We start from the raw sequence: 11,540 nt of genomic DNA on the forward strand, positions 1-11,540 counted from the left end.
GTTTTGGTGTACTATGTAAAAAAACTTGATACTCAATTAAAATATCAGTGTGGGTGTAAGGGGGGGGGGGGGGCAGTCGGTGTCTTGCTCAAGGACACGTTAGCAGCAGGGCGGATGCTGACCGGCACCAAGGTCTTGAACCCTGATCTTATTGGCACCCTACTGGCTCTCTGGGCCGTCTAATACGTCATTTTGAACCCAAAACGCCTCAGATTTACTGGGGGAAGTTCTTGAACGGCGCAGCAGAAGACGTGGGACCACAAGAGCCCTGTCATTGCTCTCCGGTGACAAGTGGGCCTGTTTTTACACCTTCCTTCTAAATAAGGAAGCGGCCTGACAGACATATGACCACCGACCCAATTTGGGAGCAGGCCGAGTGCCCCATCTTGTCCCACGGCCGCTGAACTTCACCAATAAGCTTTCTCCCCTTTTCAGTCCAGCAGTGACAGCAGTCTATTCCCCTCAACTCTCCACGCACTTGGTCTTTTTTCCTCCTGTCAGCGCCTTCTTTACCCTTGTATTGTCCCAGCGGTGAAGACAGCATGATATCATGTAGGGATGCGATAGCCCTGGCGAGGTGGAGGAAACAGGATTTTTGTTAAGTGCAAGGGCATTTATTCCTAAATCTTATACCGGGAGGGACACAGAGAGGGGCAGAGAGAGAAAAAGAGAGAGAGGGAGAGAGAGAGAGAGAGAGAGGCGCGGAGGAGCTGCAAAACATGGTAATCACCAGCACCAACCTCGCCATCACCATCACCATCACCTCCAGCTCTGCCGCGCGGTCTCCCGTCTCCTCTCCTCCTCTGCACCGGGGCTTGCGTTTCATGCCCAAAGCCCTGATCTGCGCTCCAAAAATAACCCTCAGCCAGCATGCCGAAGGAAGCACAACAAGACCAGGGGTATTTTTAGGGTCATTAATTTCGACCACGTGGCCCGAAGGTAAACCGGATGGCCGTTGCGCAAAGGCTCCTCGTCAGTATGTCCTGCGAGGCCGGCACGCCGCACTGGACGCTGATCGCTGCGCTTCTCCTGGGCTTTCTGCTGGGGATCGTGTCAGCGTACCCTTTACCGAGCGGCAGGACGAATGCAACTTTACTGGAGAAACGATGGGAGACCTTGTTCTCCCGCTCTATGCTGGGAATCTCCGGGGAGAAACCGGAGCTGAACTGGGAGAGTGACTATCTGCTGGGCATCAAAAGAGTGCGGAGGCTCTACTGCAACGTGGGCATCGGGTTTCACCTTCAGGTCCTCCCTGACGGCAGGATAAACGGTGCACATAATGAAAACCAGTACAGTGAGTTCTATACCTCCACCAATGTAATGCAATAGACATAAGAGAGATGCAGAGTTAATAAGCATGGACCTGTCTATCCCCTCTATTCATCTGCATGATCATATGTCATCTGGCTGTGAGGGAGAATTGAATGTCTTCAACGGCAAATACAAATTTATTAAAAATAAAAGAGTATCCATCAGGCTGAACACCCACCTCCTCCCCCTCATTCTCAAAGCTCAACCATGACATGAATGTATGGACGCTTTTAGACACAACTTATTTTTACGCAGCCCTGTGAGGGCGGTCCAGAGACCAAGAGCCGTGCACGTCAATGCAATTACTGCAATCACTGATTTAACCGGAATGCGCTTAATTGACACGCGCTTGGGGTTCAAATGGAAGATGGGGTGAAAGATGCCGAACAAAGGCTCGGCATGCTGCGCAGCAATCTGCAAGGTTACACCCATAGACGCAGAAAGAGAGAGAGAGAGAGAGAGAGAGAGAGAGAGAGAGAGAGAGAGAGAGAGAGTTAGAGAGCACAATGCAATACAGTCACCATGATTGACACTGAATAAGTCGCTTGGTGTTTTCATTCTCACTCTTAATGTAACACTTCTTTGTTTTGTATCAGGTCTAATAGAGATCTCCACGGTGGACAGAGGAGTGGTGAGCCTGTATGGGGTGAAGAGTGAGTTGTTTGTCGCAATGAACAGCCGTGGAAGGTTATACGGAACGGTAGGTATGCACAGTATTTCATTTATTGTCCAGCAATGTTAGTTCACGGGATCCTGAAAATAAGACGCACTTGCAGCTCGATCCTCTTCTTTTTTTTTATTTTTTATTTTTTTTTGCCGTTCATATTTTGGCATGCTGCCCTATTTGCTATCAGGGGGGCTGCGCGTTATGTGTTACGAAATCCCTATATTTTAATTTCATCAGGAATATAGCTCTATTTAAAGCAATGATGCCTGGCCTGGTGGCCTATGGGTAAATAATGATGAGGTTAACAGATGCCCGGTTCAGTCCACACGCCTTGTGTGTGTGTGTTTGTGTGTGTGTGTGTGTGGGTGTGGGTGTGTGTGTGGGTGTGGGTGAGAGAGAGAGAGACAGCGAGAGAGAGAGTGTGTGTGTGTGTGGAGGGAAACCCCCTGATGCAATGAAACCTGTCAGCAGAGCTGGGAATCGATTTTAACGACAAAGCGTTTATTTTGAAGGGCAGTGCACATCACACACATCCTGGGAGGAAAAGGCTCAACTCACCCATCAGCAACTTTTCCCACCTCTTAAAAAGAAGATCTGAAACGGGCATCTTGATCTGTGGTGTATTTCAGAAATAATTTGAAAACATTTCTACAAATGTACATGTTTGACTTCCACATGTTTCCTAGTACTCAGAATCTGATAATTATGTGCTATTCACACCAAAATGCGTTTGTGCTTGTTACATTTCTGAGAAGCATCCAATACAAAACATACTACTGTGTGAAGATGTTGTATGTTTGAGGTGTGGCACTCTAAAAAGGACTCAATGCATGGCAGCTTTTCAGATTTTTCACATATATTCAAACACCTGACTTTAAAACATTGAAACCTTGTCACTAACTATAGCTTAATATACATATAATATATAAACATATATGCATATACATATACAGTATGTCTATATATATATAGAGAGAGATATGTATATATATATTATATACAGTACATATACATAGATAGATATAGATAGCAATAGATATAGATTGACAGATACAATATTTTGTACAAGGTGAAAGAGCACCAGTGAGGATATATGTATTTTTCAGCTCTGTTACAGGCCTTTCAGTTTTTTTCCTTCAGGTTTTACGGTACACACCCTTAACAAAACATTTTCATGGTGCTATAATTAAAACTAAAATGAAGTGTCTCCCAAATTCCCAGTGGGATATAATTTGACAATGTTTATTTGTGTGTGTTTGCGTGTGTGTGTGTTGTGTGTGTGTGTGTGTGCGTGCGTGCATGAGAATTTAAGTTCCCAAAAGCCTTACTTTGATCCTGCTGCTGAATGTGTTGCATGTTTTTAGCTACTGCGCATGTGCGACTCCCAACAAAGATAGTAAAGAAGTGAGATGTCTCACTCTGTGGCTAAAACAAACCTAAACACACAGGGTAAAAGCAGGATCTGCAGCAATGTGCAGTACAACAAAACCTTGGTGTTTTTAGAAAATTAAACCATGTAAACCTATTCTGGTGCCAGCTTAAAATACAATTATGAATCTGAAAATGAGCATTATATGGGCGCTTTAAGGGTGTGTACCTTAAAACCCGAAAGAAATAAACTGGCAGGCCTGTAACAATGCTGAGAAATACACATATCCTCAGCGGATAGGATGCCTTGGTAGAACTACTGGAGCTCGTAGTTTGCTTCTGGAGCAGTGACAGCTATTAATATCCACACATGTCCCAGGTGGTGGGGGAGGAACCATTGTGTTTAGCAGAGCTCTGCTGCTGACACATGGCTGCTGGTTTGCTCACTGGGGGCAACATGTTTGACAGACACAATGTGAGTGGGTTATCTGGTCATGAGTGATGAAGCGTTAGCTTGTGAGTGGGCTCATGATTTGATAAGAGATTGAATTAGGCCACATGGCCTCTGATGGAGAGTATTTGCTCTGCTGCTGTACACTGTACAAGTTCCGCACTGTCAGCGCTGTAGGACAGCAGTCATGTGTTCTCCATAGTGTCAAATACAGTGCGTGTTTATAGAGATTGTCTTATACCTAAATTCTTCCTTATTTTGTTTATTTTAGCATTGATATAAACATTCACTGTAATTAAAGTGCCTAAATGTATCTTTTTCATTTAAAGATCAGAAGTTAGTGTTTTTCTTTTAAAGGAATAGTTTGACATTTTTGTAAAGTTTCTTACAGAGTCAGATGGAGAAGATTAATGCCAAACTGGTATTCATCTTTTTGTGAATAGCAGTGGTGGACTGTAACTAAGTTCATTTACTCAAGTACTGTACTTGAGTACAAATTTGAAGTACTTGTACTTTACTTTAGTCTTTTCTTTTCATGCAACTTTCTTCTTCTTCGCTGCTACATCTCAGAGAAACATTGTACATTTTACTCCATTACATTAATCATTTCATCAATTATTTGCTAATACTTTCAGGGTGTCCGCGGGGTCCTAAAATAACAGGTCTTCATTTTTCTATGTTCATGTGATTTCTTTTAATTATTATTCTGAGGTGTTGTAGTTCTTTCTTTCGGTAGTTCAAATACAATTTTGTTGTTTTAAGATTAAAAGTGAGACCAACAACTTAAATTGTACCCAATCAGCTTTTGTGTTATTGGCGCGAGTCTCTTTCCGATTGTACCACAGACATTAAACCGAATTTCTTTTTTTTTTAGCTATGGTGAAGTAGACGTTTAACGATAATTGGCCTGAAAAAAATTAATTTAGGACTTACAGTAGTGGATGTTGTCTTAAAGGTCTTAAATATCATCCAAAATGGTCTTAAAAAAGTCTAAAGAAGTCTTAAATTTGACTTGGTGAAACATGCAGAAACTCTGTACTTTACAAATTAGGTTGTTTGCACCAAAAACACTTGTAGTTTATAAAATACAATGTTCCATTATAAATTAAATTACCCAATATAATATAATATATTATACTACTTTGAATAGTTCAAGAACGTTGATAAAAAATAAACGCATATTTTATAGGAACAAATGTAATAACTCCGAAATGTAAGAGCTGTAAATGGTGCTGAAAGGTTGCTCAATGGTAACTCTACATTGGCAAAGTGTTAATTTATTTGTCCCATTGTTGTGTGTCATCTAAATTTAGCTTTGTGTTTTTGTGCATGGCACAGAATCTATTTAAAGAGCTTTTTAATGTTCTGCCACCATGTCCTCCAGTCTATCTGTTTCTTGATTAGTTGATTGATTCAAACGCACGCTGTCTGTCTCTTTGTCCTCTCCAGACAGTCTTCCATGACGAGTGCAAGTTCAAAGAGAGCATGCTCCAGAACAACTATAACGCCTACGAGTCTCTGGTCTACAGACGCTTCTACATAGCACTCAGCAAGCATGGCCGTGTGAAGAGGGGCAACAAGGCCACCACTGCCATGACTGTGACGCACTTCCTACCCCGAATATGATGAGCAAAAACTGGCAATAACAAACTTATTTGCACATGTGGATTATTTCCCAGGTAACATAAATACTGTATACCTACATACAAACACAAAAGACAACATGGACTGTAAAAGAAAGAAATACAACTATATCTGATAGTATTTATTCAAACTTTATATGTATATTTGGGTAGCTTCCTTTATATTAGAAATTGTGGAAATGCCATTCTTTGCTGCTTTTATGATTTTTTCGTTTTGTGAAATGAAGGGGATGGAGAGACGTCGTTTAATCCCCTCATTTTATATGGGTGCTTGCTGGAATTGATTGAGTCCTTGTCCTATGACAGTTCATCCTTTTTGGAAATGAAATGGATACATTATTACCTCAAAGCACCATATCCTGAGAAAAAGAGGATGAAGAAAAAGAGAAATGTGTGCATGAAATTTCTACAGAGAGGAATGCCTGTTTACTGAAAGAGTTTCCGTTGTCATCCATCAAGGACTTGAGCACTTCCCATCCTCTATTTTTGTGATTGTCTCTGTCACTGTCAGGGCACCTAGAGTACTTGCAAACATGGCATGTTTTTTTTTTTCTTGCTTCGTCATGAGGTGGCGGTGCCTTGAATTCCTATTTGCGGCCCCCTCACCCTTGCATGCGAAAAATGTGGTGCTCAAGTCAGAAATAGGAATGAAACGCAAGTCATCACTCCCTTAAAACACAGAGAGTCTCTGGCCTAATTCCTAGAGGGCCAGAGTTTCTTCACTTTATTTTCTTTCCATAATTAGATCAATTAGGTAATTGAGACTCTATGCTGCACAGGAGCCAGTGGAGCCTCTTGTTAATATGGAAAGCTAGATTTAGAGCCCCCCCACCCCTTCATGCTTCCATCATGTACAAGGGAGCTTTGACAATCCCAGGTTTTACTTTCACAAATTTCGTAGCCGGATCTGAGACCAGATTGAGTGTATGAGTGTAGAGTTTATATGTGGGCATGCATTTTATTTCAAGTATGTATGTGGAAGTGCTCGGTTTAAGAGCTGCTCAATTTGAACGTTTTTTTTCTTACATTGTGTGAGGTCAATGTGTGTTTTGTGACAAAAAATCATAGACGTCACCTGACACTAGGAGACAACAAGTCCTACATTTCGATCCGCTGTGTATTTCCCTCAAGTTGAAATTGAGTTGGTGAAATCTGTTGCATCTCCTTTGTAGCCTTGATATTTTAGTAATTTTTTTGATTTGTCTTGTCGACTTTATAGCAAAAGTGACAACGGGAGCTGTTTGACTTTCGCACTGGTTCAATGTTTTAGCACTTAAAAGTAACGCGATCAAGCAGATATGAGTGATGTTGCAGTGGATGTCGCTGTGTTGTCTATTCACTGTAAATAAGATGGTCTGCTGCTTTTAATGAAACAGTGCAGATTTGGTTTAGAGAGAACTGGAACTACTTCAGAGTTTATGACCCTGTAACATGTGAACAATACTTGAGATAACTCAGTCTGCCCGACATTTAGATGATGCACATTGTTGAGCCCAGATTTTGCAGCCTGAGTCAATGTATGGCTCCTTGTGAAAAATCTTTATGTGGCACTGGTTGTTTGTGTAACTTGGTGGGGATGTGAATAATGTGGGGTAAAATACCAGAGCATCAGTGGATGTCAGAGTGGACGGTCAGCACAGGGCCTTGGGATTCTTGTCCCTTTCATCTGAGCCATTTTTGTACCAGGGTCAAAGATATGAGCTTTCTGTTCTTTGTGTTACTCATGGGGCATGTTGTCTGCTCCATCTCAACCATCTTCTGTTGTTTTAAGGAGCTCTGCACCTGTCCGGCTATTTATTGCTTAACCCATACAAGGCTGTCTTGTAATGTGCAATGACGATGCGAAGGATTCTGCATCTTTTTCTGAGCAAAGTCAATTTAATGTTGAAATGAGCCCCCTTTTTAATGATTTTGAATTCAGTTATTATATTTGGGCACTTGACTTGCAATATTCTGTAAGTAGCAAACTGCCAGTCGGGCCGGTTTGGTGAAATATGATTAAAGGAAAGCAAGGCTGTTATTTGATCATATTTTACCCCATGCCCTTTTAAAGATTACTGTAATGCACTGACTGAATGTCTGTGGGCAAAGGTTTATGTGCCATTTTAAGCTCCAGCTTGTGTCTAGTAGCAAAGACAAATGTGCGCTATCTGGTGAGAACGAGTATATTTGTAAACGAGTGTGTGTGTGTGTGTTTGTGTGTGTGTGTGTGTTTGTGTGTGTGTGTGTGTGTGTGTGTGTTTGTCTGTGCAAGTGAGCGGGCTTCTGTCATGTTCTGTTTCTGCCAAAGTGACAGTAGAGATGGTATCAGATCAATTTACCTTGAGTCAGGAATGAAAGGGCATTGTCTGACTGTGCGAGCTGATGTACTGTACTCTCCTCTCAGCGGAGGATAAAGGCGAGAGGGACGGGCAAAGGCGACACAGAGTAGGCCTGCTCGATTATGGAAAAAATCACCAATACTGAAATTACCCTTAACACGATTAACCCTTGACTTTTGGAAATTTGCTGCAATTGTTGAACTTAAAGGTCCAATCTGTGGGAATTTCTCCCATTTAGCGTTGAGATCACATATCGCCATCAACTCTCTCGCGCCACGCAGTTCAAAGTATGTAATGCAGCTACGGTAGCATTCATGCTTCAAAAAGCCAAGATGTCATCCACGTCTTCATCCACCTTTACCTCCGGCAATCAGGTCCATTCGTTAAATTTATATTAACTGCAAAATTGTATTTGGTTCATACTACAAACTGTCTTGTTGATGTTAGCCATGTTTCCTCCATGGGCCGGGAAGCAACGATACCTATTAGCAGCACCTGTGAGTTTATCATGTGACAGCGAAAAGGCGGAGCAGTAAGTCCTGCATGTCCTTTACCAGCTAGCGTATTTCAAGATGGCGCTTGAACATGGGGCGTCTAGCCCAGTTCTTGCAAATGCAAATATGAAATTTCAAGCCAATAGGAATACTTAGAATTGATCACAGATAGCAACACAGATTGTGAAAATGAACTTATAACTAAAAACGTTACACACTGGACCTTTTAAAAAACAGTGGCAAAGTTATGAAAACACCTAGTAGTGTGAAATTGCCATTACTACTCTTCCCTTCTGAACATTTTGTTTTCATTCTGAACACTCTGCAAAATAAGAATTTACTTGCAAAATGTCTTTCGCAAAACAACAGTTATTCTCTATCATTTGGTTTCTGTGATCATTAGGAGCTGAAATCGTAATTGCGATTACAATTTTGATTAATCACCCTGCCCTAACACAGAGGTCACTGAGGGCTGAGGGACGTCTGTCAGAAGGAAGCGCTGCGTGGGCTTTGAGCTGATAGTTCTAGTGTGTAGCAACATGGCCCTTCATAAGAATCAAATGCTTCCAGAAAAGGGACACTTGAGGTAAACAGGTTGTCCGATGGACTGAATACTGTGATTCAAAAGAACAACTTGACACCCCCGGGATGTCATATTTTAATGTTTTTTAATATCTTGTTTGTGGGATTTTGCCTTGAGCATCTTATTACTCATTGTGACTGATAATCATTTATCATATCACATCACTATGATCAGAAAATGATCACTTAATAATCGCTTTTTTTCTGGATGGATTTTGTGACAGTAAGGATTTGGTTGGAGAAGTATTTTGGCCTTTTTGTCAAAATATAAAAAAGGTGCATTCTTTTTTAAATTTATTTTTATGGAGTGCAATTTACTGAGCAAGGGGTAGATGCTGATAGTTTCCCCTTTGCTAAACTTTCATCAAAACAAACTGTCATGCAAGATCAAAAATACTTGTTTTTGATGACAACGTGTATGTATTATGTCATTTCTGATTTATTATGGTATGTTTCAGAGGACACTGTCAGCACAACAAGCGATGATTTGAATAGGAATTGTAAAGTTACAATGGCTCCTAAAGTAGTAAAAGACACCCGATAAGTTGTTTACGCCAGCTCATCTTGGTGTCAGATTTTCTGCTACTAGTGTGTGCATGATGTTGTTTTGAGGCAGAAAAGGCTGTATGATATTACAGTACCTGAGAGAAGGTAGTAAATGGTATATCACCTTTCAACATAAACCCTTACTTCATTAATTCTGCATTATGCATCTAGAGTTCTGAATGGTCTAGATATGTGTTCCACCCTTTGATTAAGGATCCAGTGTCTGGATTTTGCCATTGTGCTTATCATACCTGTTCTGGTTTTAAGACGTGTTGGTTCACAGGGAACTGGAGGATCTGGGATCAGACCTGTGTGCGTGTGCGTGTGTGTGCGTGTGTGTGTGTGAGTAAGTCCCTGTGTGCCGGCAGACTTTGTGTTTCTCTCAGCTTTCTATTCCTGCACTGAGGGGATAGTGCTTCCTCTGAGTCCCCCTCCTCTTTTTAACATATACCTCACCTTCTGCCTTAGTTCCGATTATTGAAATGATTGTAAATTAGTTTGAAACAACAGACTTCTCCAATCATTTGTTTCTGAAAAATATGATGATGAGTAAGTAAAATACTATATTACAAATGGTTTTCCTTTTATTTTTGTACGTATGTGCTGTGCACAGCAGTCAACTGTATTCCTGAAATGATAATAAAAGACGTTTTGTAGAAAAAGCGCGTGTGATGGAATGCTTGACAGTCGCTTTGTCACTGTTCTACCTTGAACGCAGATCATCATAAGAGCTGGGGAAGGGGAAGAAACTGTGAGTGCTGGTGAAAATGATATACATCAAGCCAAAAACATGTTTAGTGAATAACCATGAGTCAGTCTGTGGCGCCCTCTTCTGGGTGTGGGAGGAAATGTAGAGGAAAATCAGCTGAAAGAGAAATAAGTACAACTTTCCGTCTTATTTTAGGGTTCCTATATGTAATACATTCCTTGTCATTCCATAATACATTTCCAGGAAAAATTAAGATACATACAAAATAAATAACAACTCAAAACAACAAACTAAAAACACTCTATTCCAGCTATTAGTGCACTTTTTCAAGGGAAGTGTTAGGACATGATTTGGAAATAACAAACCTCTCTACTGCCATCACTGTTTATGTCCTCATCAATGAGCGATATGTTTTTACTGCCCTCTTGAGAACTACCTTGAACTTTCCTCTGTGGTGTAGTATTTTTCCAGGGAGGACAAAATGCAGTCATGCCTCTGCTAATGTCATGCCTCCCCTTTGGCAGTTTCTCAAAATATTACTCACAGCGCAGGTTTTAAATATAAGCTCTAGCACCGCAAACTTCCAATACACCACAATCATACAATATACGTTATATAACAATGTTATTATATACATTTGTTCTACATATTGTTTCTGCTAGGCATAAAAAAGCAAAAAACTTCCATCTCTAAGATGTCAACTTTTCTGGAAAAGTGTGGAACTATAAATGTTTCCCTAAAGTTTATCAACTCAATGTACTGAAGGAATTGTGACATCAAGAGGTCAGGGAATTGTCTCTTTTCTGTAAAGAGGTAAAAATATGAAACCACCAAAAATAAGAGATAAAAAGCTTTTAGATATCTACTCTGGTGAAAGGAAGTGAAAGGCGGGGGAAGTGTTAACAAGCAACATATGAGTCATTCTCCTTGGAGAACATGCTGTCAACCAACAGAATCATCATCCCATAATTAAGCATCCGGCACTTACCTTAGTCATTACCAGTGATGAGAACAAGTTGTTTTACAGGTTTTGCTGATTCATTTTCTTCTTTTCACTTTTTCAAACATTTGTTTCATTTGCAAGTTTGAGGAACTTGTTATTCTTACCTTTTTTTCTTTATCCCAGACACAGACAAGTAAAGCTGAATCAGCGTCTCCATCATCCTTTCACACCTTCTGCTGTCTCTCCCCTCTGCCTCTGGAGGTACAAGTTGATGTTGGATTTTATTTCAGGTGTGAAAAAAGAATAAATGATGCTTCCATCTGTGGCAGAAAACGCTCACAGAGGCATTTCCATAAACTCTCTTACACAGCTATAAGAGTATTACACCTGTAAAAGGCTGCAGGAACGCCACCTAGGCTAGCCTTAACCACAGAAAACAGCAGCTAGGGTAAATGAGTTAGCCAGTTCATTGACCCTCTGTTTAAATAGACCTGTTGGACTTTCT

At 40.8% G+C, this 11,540-nt stretch overlaps 1 protein-coding gene across 1 annotated transcript; it reads left to right on the top strand.

Annotated features, from left to right (window-relative positions):
• The first annotated feature begins 78 nt into the window (after nt 1-78).
• LOC117948458 (fibroblast growth factor 6-like) lies at nt 79-8,084 on the top strand. Its single transcript, XM_034878090.1, has 3 exons — nt 79-1,294; nt 1,908-2,011; nt 5,247-8,084. Exons 1-3 carry the CDS (start codon nt 949-951, stop codon nt 5,421-5,423), a joined length of 627 nt encoding a protein of 208 aa, XP_034733981.1. The 5' UTR covers nt 79-948; the 3' UTR covers nt 5,424-8,084.
• Nucleotides 8,085-11,540: the final 3,456 nt, after the last annotated feature.

The sequence above is a fragment of the Etheostoma cragini genome, chromosome 8, assembly GCF_013103735.1.
Source record: "Etheostoma cragini isolate CJK2018 chromosome 8, CSU_Ecrag_1.0, whole genome shotgun sequence".
Lineage (NCBI taxonomy): Eukaryota > Metazoa > Chordata > Actinopteri > Perciformes > Percidae > Etheostoma > Etheostoma cragini.